The 23731-nt window shown below is 36.7% G+C and overlaps 1 protein-coding gene across 1 annotated transcript; it reads left to right on the top strand.

The window, feature by feature from the left end:
• The first annotated feature begins 557 nt into the window (after positions 1-557).
• LOC101270825 (early activation antigen CD69) lies at positions 558-8480 on the top strand. The gene is made up of 5 exons (XM_004281155.3): positions 558-707; positions 4445-4567; positions 5656-5855; positions 6206-6309; positions 7342-8480. The coding sequence occupies exons 1-5, from the start codon at positions 644-646 to the stop codon at positions 7448-7450; spliced, it is 600 nt and encodes a 199-aa protein (XP_004281203.1). The 5' UTR covers positions 558-643; the 3' UTR covers positions 7451-8480.
• Positions 8481-23731: the final 15251 nt, after the last annotated feature.

Genomic DNA, 23731 nt, shown 5'->3' with positions numbered 1-23731 from the left:
AGAATCAAATGACACATTTCTGAAAGCCAGTTTATAGCTTGCTAAGTTAAACGCTTCCAGACTGGAGAAAGATCCATGAGAATAGAGGTGGTAACTTTCTTATTCAACAATACATCCTCTAACCCCAAACAGTGTCAGGTTCATAGTAGATGTTCAATAAAATAATAGTTGTTAAGTATATGATTATATGAATGAATGGGATTCCAGGGATATATTCCTCCCCACATTATTTCCATCTCAAAGATAGGAATCCCTAACTTTTAATTCTTTGCTTAGATATTCTGTTCCCTAAATTATTTGTTTTCTACCAATTTAAGAAAGGATATCTCGGATTCTGGGAAAACCGCGCTTGTCTCTTCACGCTGCACCTACAATTGTGAGAAAGCACGTTTCAGACAGCAGGGAAAACCCGTAGCTCACCACAACACCGCATTGTAAACTGTTTGGGCCACTAGAGCATGAATTAAAGAGGACAGGAGTAGCTGAACGATCAGGAGGTGAGAGGAAGTGGGTGGAGACAATGTAACTGAATATAAATGCTAAGATATCTCAGAGACTCAGAGACTGAACAAGAGCTCCAGCAAAGACTCACTGCAGACTGGCCTGACCTGAGATTAACCAAGGGATCGTGAGGAGGATAAAGATGAATTCTGAAGATTGTTCTGCAACAGAGACCAGCTCCTTGCATCTGAAAAGAGGACAACAAAGTAAGTCAGGTCTTACTCCTCATATACTGGTAGCATCTATCAATATATCTATATTTATATCTATCTACCTACCTATCTATCTATCTATGATATATAACGGTAGTTAGGGGGAAAATGAAGCTTGTCTTTTGAAGAACTTGGTTACATTCTATTTCAGTTGGAATAAAGGAGAAAATGGGGAAGAAGTAAATATTTCTTTTTCTATGAGAAGACAAATAGAAACTTGAGAGGAAATCACAAGGGTGAATTTCAGAAGCTCTCTAAAGGTTTGTTTCTTTGTTTTAGTTTATATCATCTCAATTTTTCATATTTAATTAGAAACCTCACTGCCCTAGCCCAGTGAACTGGCCATCATTTTCCCATATCCATCCTACAGGAAGCACTGACTCTCTTTATGGAAAACTCTGTTTTCCACATAAACAATTACATTCTTGATTGCCTTTACCTTGTACCATTTTGTGCTTTCTGTGTGGGCCTTCTCTGGTGTTCTCAAGACAGCATCCTCCAGTTGCTGGGAACAAAGGTTTCTAATTTTTGAGAGAATATCCATATAAACATCTGAACATTTACAGTGTCCAATGGTAACTTATTAGGAGAAAGTCATGAAAGAATTCTTGAAAATGAAATCTTCTATATTGTTCATGGGACTCTTTTCCTCCATTTCGCTCTTCTATTTCACCCTTCTAATCGTGGGCTTCAAATTCTACATGAATCAGATGTTTTTCTTCCTTTCTTTTATTTTTCATCAAAACATGATCATCTTTGCTATATGCTTTTTCTTCTTTTCTATTTGTCTATTCTGTCCTCAGACCTTTCATTTTCGATTACCAGGATTGTCCCATTGTTTTACAATAATTTGTTTTGGTGAGGCTTTCTTGATTGGTTTCATTTCTCTCTCTCTTCCTCTCTAATTAATGAGGTGCCCCAAGCACCAGCATGTAGGAACTAGAGTTTACTTGTAAGCAAACCTAACCAGTAACAAAGAATGTGTTATGAACAGCAGAGCTAAAAAAATCTAGAGGAAGGGATTGTTTTCTGAGTATGGGTCTACTAGAGTGGTTTGATTTAGAAAAGCATTCATTACCTCTGATAAACCCATCTTTCACTTAAGAACACAAAATCAAGTGTGGATAACACGTACAAGCCACAAAAATTTTTTGGTAACCAGATAGCCATAACTTGATGGCTCAGCTGAGCTGCCCCAAAAGAAAAAATATATTTAAGAATAAAACCACTCAATAAACAGCATAGTTGAAAGAAGAAGGAGCTATTGTAGTAATTCTTAACTTTTCCTGAGATCATTCCAATTTTCTGTTGAATATTTAATTTATGAATGTGTAGTCTACGCTGCTATTTGTACTTGCTTCATTAGTATAAACAATTATTGAGCACCACCCTTGGTGATTCAATATGTACTAGTGGATTTGTTTTCAATTTCTCCATTAATGGACAGGGCTTGTAATCCGAGCAGAAGTATGCTCTTAGGGGAGTGTTTTCTTACCTAGGGGATAAGTCAAACTGTGAGTAGCAATAGCCCTCACTAATGGATATAAAGTACAGTCTGAGAATCATCTCCATAGCTTACCCACTGGATAAGCCAATAGAGTGAGTCCAGTGGATAAGCCAATGGGCTCTGGCGTCCATGAGTTACTTGGATGTGTTGGCACTTGCTGAAGAGCCAGAGCTGTTCCTGCATTGAGTTTGAACCCCATGATCGAGTCTCACATGGTAAGAAGTGAAACTAGACAGAGAGCTCTGAACTTGCTACCCTAGCTACGAAAGGCTGCTTCCGGTGACAGTTGTATGCTGGTGAAAAAAGGAAGGTTTGCTTTAAGAAGCTGAGAGAAATAGAACCAGATGGGAGTGAAGTAAAGCCCTCTCTTGCAAAACCTGAATGCAGATCTATACTGGGAGAAACAATCCTCAGAAGAAGCAACAGTTGATGCTGACATCCATTACATAGCAAAATTACTGTGAAAGAAAGCAGTATCTCTTTGCCTAGTTTAACCTTAAAGAAAGGCTTTAAGGAAAAAAAATACACGAATTTCAAGTTGTGTCTGTATAGACATCCTTTTAATTATGAAAGCCACCCATACTGAAAAATAGGATATTTTTGCATATTGAGACTATCTTTCATGGTAAGTTTTAATATCATTCAAGTAGTTATTTTACATTTCAGTTTTTGAGAGCATAATAGGGATCTATATATTTCCTGTGAGGCCGAATTTTAAATATCCTGATAGCTCATCCTAGCAAAAATCAAATTCAAACTCTGAGTCACAAAATTCCCCTCTCTCCTTTCTCAATTATTTATTTCTAATCTAGAACAGATATCTTTCTAGCTTTGTTGGTGGTGGTGGTGGGTTTTTTTTGGTAACTAAGAATCATCATTCACATCATATTCATATTCTAAATCCTTCCACAAAAATATTTCTCATTGATGAAATAAAACTTTTACTTGGTTTTAGCATTATACAAAGGATAAATGAAAAAACCTATTTCCACCCAATATTTAGTCTATAGTACTGTTAAATTTCCTCTATTATTTAACTTCTCTTGGAAAATTCAAACATCTTATTTTTCAGTCACCTGTTATTTTTAAATGAGGTAAAATTGACATACAATGTATGCACAGATCATACATGTACAGTTTAATGAGTTATAACTACAACTCCAATCAACATTTGGCATTTTCCATCACCCCAGAAAGTTTCCCTGTGTTCCTTTCCAGTCAAATTAATTTTCCAACACATAAAAGCAATCACTTTTCTCATTTCTATCATCAAGTTTAGTTCAGCTATTCCTGAATGTCATATAAATGAACATATACAGTATATAATTGTGGCTGGATTTTTTTTTGCTCAACATTTTTTTTTGCGATTCATCCATTTTGTTGCATGCATCAGTTGTTCCAATTTTTTAATTTCTGAGTAGAATTTCTTGTATGGGTATACCATAATTTGTTTATCCATTTTCCTGTTGATGGATACTTGGTTTATTTCTGGGATTTGGCTGTTAAGAATAAAGTTGCTCTGAACATTCTTATATAAAACATTTTGAAGATGTATTTTCATTTCTCTTGAGAAAATAATAGGAGTAGAGTTTCTGGATCATAGGATAAGTGTATATTTAATTATGTAAGAAATAGTTTTCCAAAGTATTTTTTTCCATTCTACTCTCCCATTCAGTAAAATTTGGAAATTTCAATGCTTCACATCTACCAAATTCACAAAAAAGTACCATCCATCTTTTTTTTTAATTTTTAGTCTTTCCAGTTGTATATATTTTTATATCAATTCAACATTTTTTATTATATCACCCACATTTATACCCATTTATACCATCTCCCTTAAACAGTAACTACAGAGAATGTAAGGGATTGTACATAGGATGTTCTTTTTATATGTCTTCTAGGGTAATCAGATATTTATTAAATGTTCTTATTGTGATTAAAACAATACAATTATGATATATTTAGAATTTTCATAGCTACTGAGTACGTATTTGGGGGAGATATTTTATGATATCATTATTGTGACTGGATTGTTTTATTTCTAGCCAAAAGTAAACTATCCAAATTCACTCAACACTTGAGGGAAATTAACTTATAAATTTCATATAAGAAGATAGGGAGACACATAGCTATTTTTTTATTTTAAATGCCTCAAGAGAAAATCAAATGTCTCTTTCTTACTTCTATAGCCTGCTTGAATTCATCATCTACTTTCTCTCTTCAGATAATGCCACCAGGCTTCATTTTGCGGCATATCATGAAGGGTCCATTCAAGTTCCCATCCCATGTGCTGTAGTGAACGTGGTCTTCATCACCACTCTAATCATAGCTCTCGTTGCTTTATCAGGTGGGTCTGCACTTCATGAATTCATCAAAAGTTCTGATTAATTTAGGACAATCTCATTTTTCATACATGGTCAATTTCCTAGGAAATGCTAAATATGATTCCACATTCCTTGAATAATTGATGCAATACTTTAGTTTTCTAGTGCTTTAGAAATATTAAAAGTTCTTATGATTTATACAATACTGTGGGAGAAAATTACATGTGAGCAGATGTTTAAATCTGGAATAAAAGGGGCCGATTTAGAGTCTAAATATATAGACGTTTAACTGGAAAAATGTGGGCTGCACGTTCATTGTTGATGAAAAAAATAATACCTAAGCCATAGATTAATCAGGAATTGGTCAGTCTCTTATCTCAAAAGGAACAGAATATAGATATAGATATAGAATATATCTAGAAGCTCCCAGAGAGTCAGTTGTGTTATGGTATTCGAAACATACAGCTATACCAAGATACATTTGTGTCTTATACAAACATGAAATTTTACAGTTTTATGATACATCCCCAACCATAAATTTTTGTGTATTCTGAATTGCTCCTCTGCAAAGTATTCTCTCCTCTACCTTCCAGTATAGGTCTGTATATACTATGTCTTCAAATTCTTCCCCATCTGCATTTAGATACAAAACCTTACTTGGAAGTTTAATGTATTTTAGCCTTTCTAGTCCAAAGACTATTTTCAAGATTTTAAAATTTACCCTCCACTTTCTGACCAAAGTGACTCCCTCTTATTTCTTATACCTAGTACCATAATGATTAGGCACAATGAGAGATCAGATAAAGTGAGAAACTGCCTTCTTATTACTCTTTCCAAAATTCACCTTCCTTTTTTATAATTTTAAATGGAGTATATATAACGTATAAAAATTTTGAATCACCGTGTTGTACACCCGAAACTAATATAACATCTCTCGTCAACTATACTTCAACAAAATTTTTTTTAAAAAAGAATTCATTAAAAAAAAAAAAGAATTCACCTTCTTTCCTCTCTTCGTTTATCACCCAGCACAGCACAGCATCCCCTGAACTAGTTTTGCACACTGTTTGGTTTCTTGTGTTACTAAAACAAACACTTTTCTTGTTCACAGTGGGCCAGTACAACTGTCCAGGCCAATATATGTCCTCGGTGTCACCAAACACCCATGTTTCTTCTTGCTCAGATGATTGGATAGTATACCAGGGGAAATGCTATCTTATTTCCAAGAAAACAAGGAACTGGACTTTGGCCCAAAACTTTTGCTCCAAACACGGTGCCACTCTTGCTGTCATTGATTCTGAAGAGGACATGGTAAGATAGTATTCAAAAACAATTCCGTAAGATATTGCTATTCTATTTTATATAGCTACTCTGTGGTTTCCTTCTAAGGGAAGACATTGTATCTGTCTCTCACCCAGGAAAATTTAGTCACAGAAAGCCACATGATCAGTCTGAGGTCAAAATGAGAGTTCAATTTAGTCTTTAAATGTGATTTGTTTAGCCTCAAAGGCCAAAAATCCACATGAGCTGAACCTACGTAGAACTAGTAAATAATCAGCTTAGCTATCATGCCTACGAGTTGCAGATTTAAGAAACAAGATTTATTACATACTTATCAAGAGGGGTGGTTTAACATACAGTTCCTTTGTGCTTTCTTCAAGATCTTTTTAAAACAACATGTGGGTAGAACTGAACACTGGATTGGGCTGAAAAATGAAGCTGACCAGATGTGGAAATGGTCAAATGGCAAAAAATTTAATAACTGGTGAGTTTCAAGATATCTCTTTATCCTCCCCAGGATGGCAGCTCAAGGGAACCACTTTCCTTTTTTCCTTTAGAAGTACTATTCTACATGAAGATTGAGCTCTTTATAAGCAGAACTTTAACAATCTCTTTTGTATGTTATACTCTACGGACTTCTTTAAAGAAGGGCTTTAATATTATCATTTTTTTCTTTTTATCTGCTTGGAATTCATACGATAAATGCTTCTTAGTAAATTGATCTCAGCAAATTTGAGTGGAATAAAACTCAGAAATATTCCAGGTATAAATATGATGGGAAAAAAATCCAACATTTCCAATCTCGTATTTATATTTTATTGACAAGCTAGTAATTCCCTTTTTGCTTTGCCAGTTCTCCTCTCCACAGAGATAAAGAACAGTATTTTCAATACCTAATTAGAAGCTTCTATGGATCTGAGAGAAAACCTGCCCCAGAATTAAAGATGCTGACTTTATGGCCATTACCTGCACATTTTAAAGTTTGAAGGACACCGTATAAGTTTAGTGTTAATCTTTGTCATCTGAAAACTCAGACTTGAAACAATTTCTAGCTCCCTAAATAGTTTTATGAAAATTAAAGATACAGAAAATTACTTTAAATCTCTAGAAAAGGAATCCTTGGTATGTATCACACCCACAAATGGGCACCAGGGACTGTTACCTTCTAAAACTCTATGCGCTAGTACACATGATTGTTGAATGTTTATACTTTCTGGGAATGGTTTGTGAACTCAAAAATGAACGAGTCACTCCTGTGGTGATACACCAAGCAAACAAATGGAGACGTCTACTCTTAATTTTGTATCTTCTCACCACATACTATTCTTTTGGGTCTTTGTCTACTGTCTCTGCAGATTACTCTGTGATCATTTGATTGGCACACTGGCCTCATGCATTCCTACTAAGAAAAAAAAAAAAGCAGAAACCACCACCTCCACCACCACAAAGTTGATTCTCATGTAACTGAACGGAAATGATAAACTGACAATAATTCTGGTTTCTTTATTGTTGACAGGTTCAACCTTACAGGATCTGAGAACTGTGCATTTCTGAACAGCACAGAGGTCAGCAGCACAGAATGTGAAAAGAATTTACACTGGATATGTAGCAAACCCTCCAAATAAAGAGGAATCATATTTGCTTATATACTATTCTATCATGGAACTCAAGGAAATGTGTGTTGATGAATGGCACTCTATGGTCAGAAGTTTCCCATAAAGACTTTGTGAAAAAAACTTTTTACTATTTTGGAAATTTTCTTCCAAACAAGACTGTGGAAAAAAGGGAGAAAAATTCCAGGAATATCTGCACTGTGGAACACTTCTGCCATGAGCTGAAAATGTTACAGGTTGACTAATTTTGTCCAAGAATGAGAAAAATGACTTCAAAGCTTTTGAATGCACTTTATATTTTTTTAATTCAGAAATAATAAGGTAACTAAGTTTAGAGTTATTATTTATTGTTGAATGACTGTGAACAACGTGTGCCCTTCATGCATTTGCACTGGATGAAGGCATTAAATAGTAGTATTAAAAGCTGAATGTAAACAGAGGAAATTTTAACTGGCAACAGAGGTATTTAGTCTAAATGCATTTTTCTTGAACTCAGAGGACATTTATCAATGGGCAAATGCTTATGAAATGAAGCTTTGTAATGTTTCTCTCTTTTTAAAGAAGTTTGTCAAGTTACTTTGTCATTTGCCCCCCAAAGAATGGGGTGATCATATATTTACGCCGGTCTTTTTTTTTTCACTTCTTCAGCGTAGACTTGTCTTTTTCAATGGTACATAATTTATTGCCTTATACACAGTGTTTTACAGAGATAAGGACAAAAACAAAGAATATGAGGAATATTTGTAAAACAGATAAAAGTGTTGGAAAATGTGCAATATGTGATGTGGCAAATCTCTATCAGGAAAAAGTCTGTATTGTTCAAATCTGAAATAATGCTAGTCCTATCTGTTTATAACCTTGTGCCTTTCCTGATCTATTCTCCTTTCCTGATCTATTCTATCATGTGCAATACTTCATGAGAAGTATTTTCTAAGTGCAATAACGTGTGTTTATTTGTTTGTCTTTTGTATCCAGTACAATCATAACCTGCTTTTATGTATGTTAAAATGAAAGTAGAATAAACAAAATGGTTTCTAAAAAGTGGTCATTCCTTCAAAATATATTAAAACATATCTCATGCTAGAAAGGAAGAAACAGAATACTGTAACTTTTTTTCAAAGACATTTCTATTGTAAAACCTTAGATTTATAATATGGTTTGTACTTTGTAAGTTGTTGTCATGTGTGTTTTCAAAGGGCTGTATCTACTTTTCTGTAAACAGCAAAAGTTCAGTAAATATTCTAATTGACTTTAGAGGAATTTATGTCATTTAAGAATTTTTGACTCTATCACTTTCTCTCTTTCTTTTATTGTTTATCACCCTGAAGAGGCACAGAGAAATTTGGAGGCGGCTAACGTCACTTTGCAAGGATTTATTTATAAGCTCGTCCTCTCTCCAAAAGAGAGCATAATTTGTCCTTGTAACTGATGTTCTGAAAGCATCTTATTCATTTCTGAAATGCTATACTCGTAGTTATTTACATAAAATAATTCATTCAATAGAAATAAGGCACTCCATAATCTTCATGAGATTTTTCAATAAGGAAAAATAATACTACCTTCAAAATTGTTTTATGAATGTATTTCACAGTATTCTCCTTCTCTGAAAGTTGGAAATGTACGCTATATGTAGTATCTTTAAACTGTTGTCGCTAGTATGGCATATTGAAAAGAAATCTGGATTCCAGACACTGCTTAGCGATAAATAATATAGAGTTTCTTAATCTCAGTGTCCTTCAGTTCCTACAGGCTCCAAACTCTGATATCCTATCATTAATAACAACAATCTACTCCTGGGTCATGTTAGAAAGCAACGTCTTGGATCCACGCACTATGAAATGTGTAAGGGAAAGTGTAGATGTTGAGAGCTGGAGTGAAAGAGAAATACTGTCCAAGTTTCATTTCTGCCTCTCTCTAGTTGACTGGCTGTTTTAGTTAGAATTAGGTAGAAATTTTGTTAAAATTAGCTAGAAGTTAAGCTAGTTAATACATGAAAATGGACGTAGAAGAGCACCTGGCTCACAGTGAACCCCAAAGATGTATTAAACTTCAGTGGTCATCATTATAAATGGGAACACCATGCCCTCAAAGTAAGTTTAGCAAAAAGCAGCATTTCTACATGAAGTGTCTATTTCTACATAGCATTTTTTGAGGGTTTTTTTTAAAAAAAATTTATTCAGTGAATGATTATTAAGCAACACTGTGGTGGACAGTAAAGTTAAAACACTAAGCAAATTTGGCATGAAAACTAGTCTTGGGGAATTTATGGTCTATTTGTAAAACAAACAGTAAGTAAAGTGTTATATTATGGTGGTGATGGAGTCTTATAGCAGGGAATATGTAGGATGCTGTGGAAATATATAACAGATATCCTACTTTATTTGGTCCTGTATTCAAACTTTTAACTATCACTTTTCTGTGTTTTATTTGGTTTTTCCAACATAATTTCAATTTCTTCCTCTGGAAAGGGGAGTAATAGTTTACCTGCTTATCTCAGATGATTATAGGGATTCAATAAGTTTAAAAGTATTTTTTAAAGGTTAAAAGCTGGGTTTCCCTGGTGGCGCAGTGGTTGGGAGTCCGCCTGCTGATGCAGGGGACACGGGTTCATGCCCCGGTCTGGGAAGATCCCACATGCCGCAGAGTGGCTGGGCCCTTGAGCCATGGCCGCTGAGCCTGCGCGTCTGGAGCCTGTGCACCGCAACAGGAGAAGCCACAACAGTGAGAGGCCCGCGGACCGAAAAAAAAACCAACCAAACAAAAAAACCCACCAAAGTTGGCAAAAATTGACATCTTTATTAAGTCTTTTACTCCATGCCATGATTTAATTCTCCATTAAATTCTTTAATTTTAGTCTTCTTTAATTTCTATCTTTAATTTCTTTCTATACGTTATAGATTTTTGTATAGAACTCCTATATGTCTCTTTAAATTTATTCCTAGGTATATTACATGTGTATATATACATGTATATATTACGTGTGTATATTACCATTGCAAATGGTATCTGGTAGGTGAAGGGGAGCAGGATGTGTCACCTCAAAATATGTCTCTTTGGCTTAAGGATCATGTTACGCCGATTATTTAAAAAAAAAATTAAAAAACAGCATTCACAGGTGAAGCTCTGAAAACTGAATAGAAGTTACCCTTTTGTAAGCGACATTTACATTTATAAGAGAAATCTCCATTTGTAAGGGTGTCTCCCTTTCTGTACAGGAAGAGAAGGGACTCTAGAAAATCTTAGTGGAGAAGGCAACAACTTAAATCTGTGTAACAACCTTACCCTTGTTTACTGTGCGTTTCCTGGTGGCCTCCATACCTGGCCGCCCTCTCCCTCCCCAACATCTTCTTTTGTCTTTACCTGGAAATATTATTTAAGGTTATGGTTTGGATCGTTTTGAGGAGTTACTTGGTTTTCCTGGTTCTCTCCCACATACGCAGGAGGTATGCATGTTATTAAACGTCTGCTTGCTTTTCTCCCATTAATCTGCCTTTTATTACAGGAGATGTCTCAACCAAGAACCTAGAAGGGGAGAGGGAAGATTATTTTCCCTCCCCCACGTAGACAAGATAGTCGCCCCAAAAGATTCACGACTTGGAAAGTGTAAATATGTAACATTACACGGAAAGAAATTCAGATGGAATTAATGTTGCCGACTTTCAGATAGATTCTCCTGAATTGGCCAGGTAGTCCCAAACTAATTACAAACATACCTCGGAGTTTTACTGTGCTTTGCTCTATGGCATTTTTCACAAATTGAGGGTTTGTGGCAACCCTGCATCAAACAAACCGATCGGTGCCATTTTTCCAACAGCATTTTCTTGCTTCACATCTTTGTTAACACCTTTTGGTAATTCTCGAAATATTTCGTTATATTATGGTGACCTGGGATCGGTGATCTCTGGTGTTACTACTGCAAAAAGATTATGACTCATTGATGGCTCAGATGGTTCCCGGTGGATTTAAGATTCTTGCCTTGTCGTGAAAGAATTCGGAGACAAAGCGGGGAGGTTAAGAAAGTAAAGTGATTATTTACTTATGCAAGAATACGTTCTCAGAGGGAGAGAGCGGACAGGTGAGGAACTGCTACCCAGGGTTTCTTTGGCGAGCCAGTTACGAGAAGCTTACAAACGAAGGAGCGGAATATTCACTGGGGAGGGAGGAGTTTGGGGGTCGTATTCCCTGATTTTCATCCCAGCTCCTTCTTCCTAAGGGGAGGAGGGATTTTTGTCCTTATTTAGCTTAGACCAGAAGTGTCATGGCGTCAGTGCATGGCGGATACTTCTTATCTGCAAGGCTAATTCTATTGCAATGAGAATAAAATGAGCAACACGTTACATTCGGATGCAGGAGATTCCCACTTTCCTCACCTTTCTTTGTCTGCTTCCAGGATACTTACCACCCAAAATGTCTGGCTTCCTTTCAGTCTGGAGGCCGTTGCTTTTCTTTGTCTACCCTTGGACCCCCGCTGTTTACAAGATGCGTGATTTCCTGCCCCCTGCCCCCATTTCTCTGCTCACATCTAGCTATCTGCCTGCTGCAACAAGATGATGGCTAGCATTTTTTAGCAAGAAAGTATTTTTAAATTTAGGTATGTTTGTTGATTTCTTAGCCGTAATTGCTATTGCTCACGTAATAGACTACAGTATAGTCCAAACGTACCTTTTATATGCACTAGGAAACAAAAAAATCTGTGTGACTCACTTTATTGTGATATTCCCTTTATTGTGGTGGTCTGGAACCAAACTGAGGCAGGAGGTAGATGGGCCCCAGGCTGAATAGCCGGAGTCCGTCCCCTGTCGACAGATACTCCAAAATAGCAGGAGAGAGGAGAAGCTGAGTCCTCCCAGATGAGAGATAAAAGACCACATATTCCTCATTCTCGAAGTCAAGGAGACCTTCCTGACTACACATGCGCAGAAAGGCCCCTTGAAGATCAAAAAGGGAGGGGGCGCCACCTCCTAATAAGTGATGCCAGCTACCCATAGGCCTCTTCACTAGAATCCATCTTGGCTAAGAGATGTGGGCACACATATGGGAGGACCCTGAGATAATCCAAATACGGACCCAGAACCAGGTGAAGCAAGACGATTGGCCAAAGGAAACCCAGAAGAAATGCCCCATAAAAGTGATTCAAACCACCACGAGGGTGCGAATCTCTGAGGCCACCCATGTGTCTATCCTCCTAATAAACACTTTACTTGTTTCACTACTTTGCATCTCTATGTGGAAATTCATTTCTACACAGCAGACAGTACAGGGCCTTGGCATTGGCCACTGGTCCCTGGTGGTCTTGTGGCTAGGGTTCAGCACTCTCACTGCCGAGGACTGACATCAGTCTCTGGCTGGGAACAGAAACCCTGCTTCAAGCCGCTGCAGGCCGAGGCCACTGGGATAAGAACCTACAATATCTCTGAGGTTTGCCTATATATGAGCCTTTAAAAGCAGAGAGATTCTCTAGCTGGAGTTACCGAAAAAGAGGTCAAAGAAATGAGAAGCAGTTTTGCTGACTTGAAGACGGAGCAGGCAGCAGGATAAAGAAGGTTGTTGGCCTTAAGAAGATGAGAGAGGCTGACAGTCAGCGAGTAAGTGAGGACTCAAACACTTCAGCCAAAGACAATGGCATTTCCAACGACCTGCACCAACTTAGAAGTGATTCTTTCCGAGGTCCTCCACAGGGAAAGGAGGCCCTGCTGAAACCTTGATTTTGCCCTCATAGACCCTAAGCAAAGAACTAACCGAGTCACACTGAGCCTGAACTTCTGAGCTACAGAAACAGCCAGAAAAGAAATACGTGTTGTTTTAAGATGACGGATTTGTAGTAATTTGTTAAAGCACCAACAGAAAACTAATACAAAGTATTTTTAAATTTTCATTTTCAGCTAGTTTCTGCTGAAGAAAAGTACAATTGATTTTTTATATTGATTTTGCATCCAGGGATCTTCTCAACTCACTTATTAATTCTAATAATTTATCAGTAGATTCCCTTGGGTTTTCTATAAGCAGAATTGTGTCTATGGCTGATGTGTGCTATGATTTTTCCTTTCAAATCTTTATAACTTTGTATTTGCTAAGGCCACCAGTAATGATGTTAAATAGACGTGATGATCATGAACATTTTGTCTGGTTCTCGATCTCAGAGGGGAAGTTTTCAACATTTAACCTTTAACATGATGTTTACTATAGTTTTCTTTGCTTGTTTTGTTCTTTTTTCTTTTGGTGGTGGTGGGGATACATATTATCATATTAAGAAAAATCTCTTCTATTTCTTCTGAGATCTTAATTTTAATTGTTATAGTCTTTAGTTCTAGAATTTCCACTTTCATCTTTTTTTAATAATTTCCAAGTTTCAGCCTAAATTCTAATATACGTATTTTGTTTCCTTGAGCTCATTTTAAATAAGTTATTATTTCAAAATATTTATATTTACTTTTAAAATATGAAATATCTATATTTTAGAAATTATATGTATGTAAATCTAATTTTCTTTAAATTATATTTGAACATTCTTATGTCAAAGTCTGTGTCTCACTTTGCACTTTCTGGAGCCCTTGAAGGTCTTTAACAGCTGTCTATTATGTCTATTATTTCTATTTGTTAGTTTTCATGTTGCCTTATTTACTCAAATACCCATTTTTTTGTCATTGTTGTTGAGGGCTAGATCTTGTCTGTGAAGCATGGTATTAACTGTCTGAGAACTGAAATAAGGTTATATTATTTGACCAAGTTGGACTGAATATTTCTCTCACTGTAACTAAATCTTAGGTTTCTTCCTGACGACAGGCTCCTGACCTCCCTTTTCTTAGAGCACTTACTTGAAAAAACTTGTAATTGGAAATTCTTTCCCTGTCCCTTTGAGATGTAAATCTTCTTCCAGCCTTTTGCCGGTTTGACAGCCCAGAAATGTTTTTCTGAAGGACCTGTGAGCCATCCCTTCGAAATGTGATCACCAAGGAGAGAGCACCCCTACCTCCCAGTCTCTGCAGGAGGGTAGGGACCTAAACTAGGAGCAAAATACCAATGAACATATGAGCACCAATTAGTAAATACAAATGGCCTAAGCACATTGACCAGCTCCCCTAACATCCTCCAGCACCTTCTGACCCCAGCACTTGAAAATCTTCTTGCCGTTTGTTTCAGCAGAATTGACCTCGATTTCTTCACTTATTGCAATAGTTTTGAATAAAGTCTTCCTCTCCTGTTCAACTCAGTATAATTTTTCTTTGACATCTTGCAGAAGTTAAATTTGCTTCCAGCAAATCATCACAGTCACTAACAATCTGGGATCACTTCCTTTAACTCTTTAGAGACTGAAGGAATTTGAAGTTCAGCTCTTCCTCCTTCAAAGACCAGTCTACTCTCAAATCAACCTTACTCCTAGGGTGAAGTTTTTCAACCTGGGAGGATTTTGTCCCTCAAAGGATATTTAGCAACATCTAGAGATATTTTTGGTTCTTCAACATGGTATGGAGTAAAGGTGGAGGGAAGTTGCTACTGGCATCTAGAAGGTAGAAGTAAGAGATGAAGGGATGCTTCTAAACATCATACAACACACAGGACACCCCCCAACAGGAAAGAATAATCTGACTCAAATTGTCAATAGTTCCAAGGTTGGAAAATCTTGTCCTTGGGTATAGATTTTGGTGAACCAACTCGGTGAGATATACTGATTTTTCAGTCCCTTACCCCTGCTTGAAGACCAGAGTTACCCTCGCTTCTAAGACACCAAAGCCCTGTTCGGGAACTCAGCTTCCTTTTCTGTCTTTGAAAATCTTCTATAGGAAAAGCAACTCTTCTTTTCAGGTTTCAACTTTCTCTTGGACTTGCATTATGTTATTCTTCACTACTTTCTATCTCACTGATGCCTTTAATATGGTTTAAAATATTTTACCTACTTTACAGGTTGCTCTCAGTGGGGACAGGGTTGGTATCACCTAGTGAATGATTATCCATGCTTTTTAGGAATAGTCAAATAAGACTACTTGAAGTCTCCTGCTGCCTTTAAGAAGTCTCTTCTGAATAATTCCCAAAGTTCTTGGGGAGTGCTTAAAATCTTGTTTGTTGCTTAATATTTCTCACCCTTAACTGTTGTTCCAGGCTTTCCATTAGTTACATTTTGCTGAATTATACCTGATTCCATGTGGTGCAGTCTTCAACTCACGCTACTTTGATAAGTTTGAGGACATTTGCTCCCTGTGTTATCCAAAGCACCAAAAATATAAAAGTAACAAAAGTTTGCATTGAATGATGATATTGTTCCAATAAACATAATAAAAATATAGCTATGGGGCTTCCCTGGTGGCGCAGTGGTTGGGAGTCCGCCTGCCGATGCAGGGGACGCGGGTTTGTGCCCCGGTCCGGGAGGATCCCACGTGCCGCGGAGCGGCTGGGCCCGTGAGCCATGGCCGCTGAGCCTGCGCGTCTGGAGCCTGTGCTCCGTAACGGGAGAGGCCACGGCAGTGAGAGGCCTGCGTACCGAAAAAAAAAAAAAAAAAAAAAAAATATATATATATATAGCTATGGTTCTAAGCAACATTATTTGGTGCTTCTATATGTCAGGGACTACTTTGCATATGATCCATTTACTTAATCCTGACAACAACCCTAGAATTTAGGTGTTAATTGAGATCTCATTTTATATGCAAGGAAACCAAGTCATAAGGAAACTAAGTATTTTGCCCAAAGCCTTTACATTTCAGATCTAGGACTCATACCCAGACAATTTGACACTGAGAAAATATGACTTATTTAGGCACATAAAAATATAGAATATTTAAAACCGAATATATCAGATTTCATTGCTGCTACTGTTTATGCCAACCACAATCACACAGCGCCCCCTACCGACATGACATGTTTTTCCTTCAGCTTCCACCCTGTTGCTAAAGCTTGCCTGTTCATCTTCAGATGAGATGCTTTTAAAACCAACTACTCTTTCCCTAATTCCTATAAGTGTTTGTCAAAAACATCAGTGACTATTGCTTCACTTTCTAAAGCAGCAATAGTAACAGTGGAGACAAAAAGCTGACCAAAATTTAAAAGGAAAAACTTTCCTCATCAGTAGATTTTTGATACTTATTTGTGTTGTTGCATGTGGATTTTGAAAAGCAGGCTTTGAACCTATTCCTGGGAATCTGGAATGTCATACACATGTAACGTGTGCGTGTCCAGGAATGATTTGAAAAGGTCCAAAGGTCTCACCTCCGACTGACCTTGAGACTGTAGCAATAGGAAGTGAAGGCTAAGGAAAAGTTTTAACTGTGTGCCTGAGTGCTGAAGCTGCGTTTCAATAGCCACCCAGATTCCCTTAGCAAAGACTGTGAGATATAGACCTTAAAAAACTGAGAAATCAATAAGAAAAAGACAGACAACACAAAATTTTAAAGGGGCAATAAACTTGAAAGGGAATTGCATAAAAAAGGACATCAGAATGGGACATCAGCTTTTCAAAACCCTCAAATCTGTCATCAGAGGAATGGAAATCAAAGCTAAAAGGAGTGACTGCACACCTACTGCAACATCAAATTCTTTTTAATAAAAAGAAATGAACAAAAACTAAGAATACTAAATGCCGGTGAGAATTTACATCAGTTGGAAAAAAAACTTCTGGAAGGAGTGTAAATTGGTGACTACTTCCTTGGTTTGGTAGTCTCTACTAAAATTGAACATACAGATGCCTCATCCAGAAATTCCACTTCTTTGCTAACAAAAATAAATGTGATACGCGTCCAAAGAAAGGTGCAAAAAATTCACAGCAGTTTTATTCATCACAGCCCCGAACTGGAAACAAAGCAGATGTCCACCCACTGTAAAACAGATAAATCGTTGTGCAACTGCATTATGAAGCTCTGAACTCATCACAGTGCTGTGACAGCACAAATAAGTATCGAAAATCTGATGAGGGGAGAAGCTAGACATAAAAGACTACAAACTGTACGTTTCTATTTTTTTGAAACTTTTTGAAAGCTTGGAATGACAAGGGAAACCAGCCTAACACAAATTGTTGCATATCCTGAAAGCACTTCTTTATTGCACATTTCCATGTGGTTTGTCCACTTATTCATCAGGTTTATTTCTTAATAAAGCTAAGTGCTCTTTTTTCTTCAATGTTTACATCTCATTTCAAGTTTCACTTTCTCTCTGACTCACTTCCAGGCTGCAATAGAACCTTGTGCATGCTCTGTTGGATAATTTTTTGTTTCATATATTAATTGTTAGTAAATGGTGTGTCTAATTCACTAAAAACTCAGCTCCCTGGGGGGAGGACACTGTTTTGAATCTCAGCTTCCAGTTCTAGGAGAAGCCCATGAGTTTAGTCATTGAGTTTACATGCACTGGTGTCAAATAATGTTTCAAATTTCTGCTCAGCTCCTATCCTTCTGTGTGACGTTAGGTAAGTTACTTTGCTTTCTCGGCAATAAATAGGGATAATAAAATCACCTAGCTTTTATATTTGTTGTAATGCTATGAGGTTTAAATGAGCTAATGTCTGAAACACAAACTGATCTTAATAAATGTTAGCTTTTAGCTAATACAATTACCAGAATATATTTACAGATTTAATGTAAATGGAGGCTACTTTATTTATGTAAATATCTTTACAATAAATTTGTTAAAATTTAAAAAACTTTACATAACATTTCATGAAAATTAATCTACTAATAGAAATACACCCAATGTTTCCCTGAGCAGAAAATATTTGGCGATATCTATCTATCTATCTGCAAATAGATATGTACCTTACAACATACATATAACTCCAGGAATAGGATCAGAAATTGGAAAGATATTGTACTTTTTAATAACAATATGTCATCTGACAGAAAGTACCACTAAAATTCAGAGGAAATGTGATACCAATCTAATTATATTCAGTCAAACTATATTTCAAGTTCATATGTGTAAAAACACATTCAGACAAATTACTGAGAACTGTAATTTCTCTCTCTCTGATTCATATGTTTTCTTTGTTGACAAAAATCTCTTGACCTTATTTTGATCGATTTTCTGTGCTGATAACTAAATAAATGTCTCAGGTATTTTTTTACGCGGGCCTCTCACTGTTGTGGCCTCTCCCATTGCGGAGCACAGGCTCCGGACGCGCAGGCTCAGCGGCCGTGGCTCAGGGGCCCAGCCGCTCCGCGGCATGTGGGATCTTCCCGGCCCGGGGCACGAACCCGTGTCCCCTGCATCGGTAGGCGGACTCTCAACCACTGCGCCACCAGGGAAGCCCAGTCTCAGGTATTTTTGACATTAGTTACTAGTTGAGACTATTGGTTGTCCCTCCACTTCTGCTTAAAACTCAGTCTCTCTGTGTGTACTTCAAATTGATGATTTAATGGTTTCTTTTAAGGTAAAATTTTGCTCTTTATTTTAGAACATATTTCTTCTTTTTGTGACTGTCTGACATTCCTGATTTGCACAACTTCCTTTTCTTAGATATTCCCCGAAATGTGGTTAATTACTTAACACATTATATTATCTGTTCTGTGTCTTTGACATTTACCATTATTGACATTCATCTTTACTGTGCTGTTGTATCCTATTTTTCTTCGTTGTACTTTAATAACTGGTAGAAAAAGGGACTTTTCCAAATTCTTAAAAATGCATACAAGTTATTATTAAATAACCATTCTTCCTTAAGCATTATTATTTTTAGTCTCTTTTTCTAAACACAAAAATGCCTATTTTAGAACACGAGATTAATGGAAGGGGAAAAGTAAAATAAAGCACCATAAAAGGGTAAGAAAGAAGTTAGAGAAATAGTAAGGTAAATGTCAAAGGAAGCCAGTGGTGTATAAGAAAAAAATAGCAATATTTATATAGTTTACATGTTATAATGTTCTATATCATACAATAGTACTTTCATATTATTATATCTGTTGTAGATTAGAACTTTGGCATTAAAGAGATAAATTTGTCCAAAGTTGTTTAGCTACTACATTTTGAAGTCAAGACTCAGGCCCAGGCTTTTAAAATTCCTAATCCAGCATGCTTGCAATGGACTGTGATGGAAACTTGTAACCAAATAATATAGAAAAATTGAAACCAAAACAATTTAGCCATATAATATACACTTTTAAAAAACACTTGTTTAGGGGGGGCTTCCCTGGTGGCGCAGTGGTTGAAAGTCCGCCTGCCGATGCAGGGGACGCGGGTTCGTGCCCCGGTCCGGGAAGATCCCACATTGCCGCAGAGCGGCTGGGCCCGTGAGCCATGGCCGCTGAGCCTGCGCGTCTGGAGCCTGTGCTCCGCAACGGGAGAGGCCACAACAGTGAGAGGCCCGCGTACCGCAAAACAAAACAAAAAAAAGTGGACAAAAATTTGAAAAGACATTTCTCGCAAGAAGATATATATACAAAGGGCCAATAAGTACCTGAAAAGATGCTCCAAAGGATCAGGGGAATGTAAATCAAAACCACTTCTCACCCAGTAGGACAGCTATAATTGAAAAGGTGAAAAAATAACAAGCGTTGATGAGGATGTGAAGGAAATGAAATACTCATACATTGATGATGACAATGTATAATGGTGCAGCCTCAGGAGAAAACTATTTGGCAATTTTTCAAAAGTTTAAACATAGAGTTAACAAATGACCCAACAATTCCACTTCTATGTATACATCTAAAAGAATTGAAGACATGTTCACACAAAAACGCATAGCAGCATTATTAATGAAAGCCAAAAGTGGAAATAAATCACATGTCTATCAACTGATGAATGTGTAAACAAAATGTGGTATACCCATACAATGGAACAGTATTCTGCTCTAAAAAAGAATGAAGTACTGATACATATTACAATCTGGATGAACCTTGAAAACATTAAATGAAACAGCCAGACACAAAAGGCTACATATTATATGATTCCATTTACGTGAATTGTCCAGAATACACACATCATGAGAATTATATCAGTATGAAAATGTTACTTAAATATAATGCAACTGGCTGTACTATTATTTTTCCTCTCAGAAGAACTTCTTTGTTCACTGCTCTAGATCACCATTGGCAAATATTTCCTGTCTGGGGTTAGTAGCCACATCTCTTAGGTGGCTTCTGTACCTTCTTTTCTTTCAAGGATGCTAACTTAGATTTCAGCACCTCCATTATTTTAGGGATAGAGTGAACTCCTCCAGAAGTAAGCAACACGCTAAAACATCTTGATCTTTTCTTTAAAAGTCCCTAAGTAAACGTTAAGTAAACAGATCCTTAAGGCCCATCTAAGTTAACATATAGTCAGTTACTTCCAAAAATATTGCTGTGCCACAGCAGAGTACAAACTGGTGGTTGAAATAAGAAAATACTGACTATCCTGTACTCCTACTAAATTTAGGATCTGCAGATTTAGGACCTGTAACATGCAACATCATACTTCTCAAATTAATTAATGTGCTGTAATAACCAATGAAAATTCTCAAACATCTATCTACTTTTCCTCCAGTATAAGGTAAGTGTTATTGCTATACACACTGCCTCTGTTGTTTTATTTCTGTAGACTGAATTTCCAAGACACAGTCTCTAGGTCATGGAGACACCTGGGCACCCATGGACCAAAACCAATCCGTGGATGCATTTCCTTTAGTTCACATTGAGTTGTGGATCCTGTTTTGAAAAAGAAATCAAGGCCAACTTTTGAGTCAGGTTTTTCCCTCAGATCTGGTCTCTACTACTAAGGAGTTCCCCTGGTGTGGGAAAAATGATGGACCTTGTCATTGTTGTTGGTTTGGCATATAGGAAACGTGGTCTCTTATTCATCAGTGCTGCTGCTATTTCTGCTCCTGTTACAGCTGCCTGAGTTTTTCTTCTCCTCATTGCTGAACCTGTACATCACTCTAAACTCATGTGTGGTAGCTCGACAGTGTTCAACTCTGGCTATATATAGAATCACATATAGGAGAGATTTTTAAAATTCTGATGCAGACAAATGAAAAAAGTTTTTAAAGTCTCATGTGAAGTCCAGATATCTGTATTTAAAAAAACAAACAAAAAAAACTGTCCAGGAAATTTCAATGTGCAGTCAAGGTTGAGAACCACTAGCCTAGAATATTTGACAGTGTTGTAGATTACTGAAAAAGGCAAAAGGTATGTCATTTCTATATAAAATTAAATCGTTTCATGCATGCATACAAGCATATGCTTTTTAAAAAATATATATCATATTGTTGACCTTAAAAATGTATACACATACATACACACGAATACAAATATAGCATAGGACACATAATTCTTTTCCTGTCTTCGTATTCCAAAGTAGATATTTATCTGAAAAATAAAATTTTCTCTCCCCTCAGAAGTATTCAGAGAAAACACTTTCTGCCTTCCTCTCTTGCCAGCAAGCACAGGAGGAATTACTTTTCTGATTGGTAAACTTTCAATCATTCACTAAGTTCTTCCTGATTCCAGATGGCAGTATCTTCTCTGAGCATGTTCTTTGTCACAAGTTCATCTAAGTTGAAAAAGACTCCTTCAACTCAAATGAATGACTTATTACATGCCACCCTACCTCACTCACCCACACATAACTTCAAAAAGTGAGAGAAGCGGGAATCAAAGGAAAGATATTAAGCCCGAGTTTCTCCAAAGGAAGGGAGCCAACAAAAGAAAGAAGTGACACAGTGGAAAGAGCAGTAAAGTCTGGGTTACTTTTGATTGTTTCGAGTTTGACATACCGAAAAGCAGTTGGAAATGAGGACTTGTACTCCAGGAAATAGGCTGGGATTGAGAATTCGATTTGGAATCCATGCACAGAAAAGTGATTGGCAAAATTATTATTAACGTTAGGGCAGTGATAAAGATTATTTCAAGTACATATTACTCCATTATTTAGAAGTAGTATCTATCAATAATGATAACACCACACTAATGCTTAAACTTGACATTGAAAAAAGTTATACCCATGAAAGTTGTGTCACCAAATTTGAGAATATCACTATGGACACATAATACCTAAAATACAGCAGCTTAACTAAATATCTGTTACCCTTTCACATCTTTGCTGATGAGCATTTGATGAGTTTAGACTATTTAACTAAACAGATTTATTTTGTTTCCAGATGTGTTTTGTTTGGATTACTTAATAACATGCTTTCCAAGGCACTGCTACTTTTAACATTCCATTATGTAATTCATCCACAAGTTGACTTTATATAAACGGTCTTTCTGGCTAAGCGAACCCTACCTATAGGGATTATGACACTCAATTAAAAGCCATATCTCATCGAATTTATAGATTACTACAGAATGCATACCCTTTGTTACTTGGGAGCAGAGAGAGGAGACAGGGATCATTAATATTAAATTTGTATATTCCAAGGATTTATTATATAACTTATAATAGGTTCTCCACATACCAGTATTTGTTTTAGTTGTACATGGCTAGATCATCAATATTACTTTTCATATGATTAGAAGTCTACTTTTTAGTGAAAGGTAATTGCTCTCATTATGGAATGTTATAGTCCAGTAATAAAATTCAGTGTAGCGTTAACTGATTTGATAATCCAACACGTAATTACTAAGTGTCTGTTATGTTTCAGGCATAGATTGAACGATGGAAATAACAAGAATAATAAAACATGATTCTTACCCTCAAAATCTAGAAAGCATTATTGTATTATGGCCTAGGCTTTGGATTCAGTTTGTGATGAGTTCAAATCCTCACTCTGAAAATGGTTACGCAAACCATCTGCATATAACTTCTCAAAGTCAGTTTTTCATACATAAAATGCAGAACAACATATAAAGTGTTATAACAGCCCAGAAAAGAGGGAGTGTCAAAGTGGTGTTAGGAGACAGAGGTTGGTGTTCAAGGCTGACCTTCAAGGTCAGAAGCCTTGTGGGGTTAGTCTTTATACTGAGAGACCCCTACATGTCAAGAAGCCAAGATATGTTCTCTAGCTATTTGATGAATGTAGGTTAAATTACTTGGACTGGGGTCTGGGAGAGATGACTACAGTTTAAATAATTGTATGCAGTGCATTTGGGTGGAGCTTGAGGAAATCAACCCTATTGGCTATCAGCTAAGGTCTCCTGTCATTTTTCATACCTGCCATTTCTGAGCTCTGAGTGTTATGAGGGTTTCATGGGTAGCTGGGCTATCTCCTCAGTTATTTACCTTTAAATATTCTAGGCTTCACTTTCTTTTGCTTTGTTCCATCAAATATCACATCTCCATCTACTCTCCATTTTCCAGGAATTCACTGAATTTTTTCATCTGTTAGAACCCATTCACTTTTTTTTTTTTTTTTTAATTTTTTTTTTTTAATTGGGGTATAGTTGTTTTTTTTATAAT

The sequence above is a fragment of the Orcinus orca genome, chromosome 11, assembly GCF_937001465.1.
Source record: "Orcinus orca chromosome 11, mOrcOrc1.1, whole genome shotgun sequence".
Classification (NCBI taxonomy): Eukaryota; Metazoa; Chordata; class Mammalia; order Artiodactyla; family Delphinidae; genus Orcinus; species Orcinus orca.
This window is presented reverse-complemented; position numbering and strand designations above follow the sequence as displayed.

Excerpts from the sequence above, each read along its gene's own strand:
- LOC101270825 (XM_004281155.3), top strand. The coding sequence starts at position 644 with ATGAATTCTGAAGATTGTTCTGCAACAGAGACCAGCTCCTTGCATCTG. Across the intron at positions 708-4,444 it reads TCTGAAAAGAGGACAACAAA|ATAATGCCACCAGGCTTCAT; the intron begins GTAAGTCAGGTC and ends TTCTCTCTTCAG. Across the intron at positions 5,856-6,205 it reads TTGATTCTGAAGAGGACATG|ATCTTTTTAAAACAACATGT; the intron begins GTAAGATAGTAT and ends GCTTTCTTCAAG.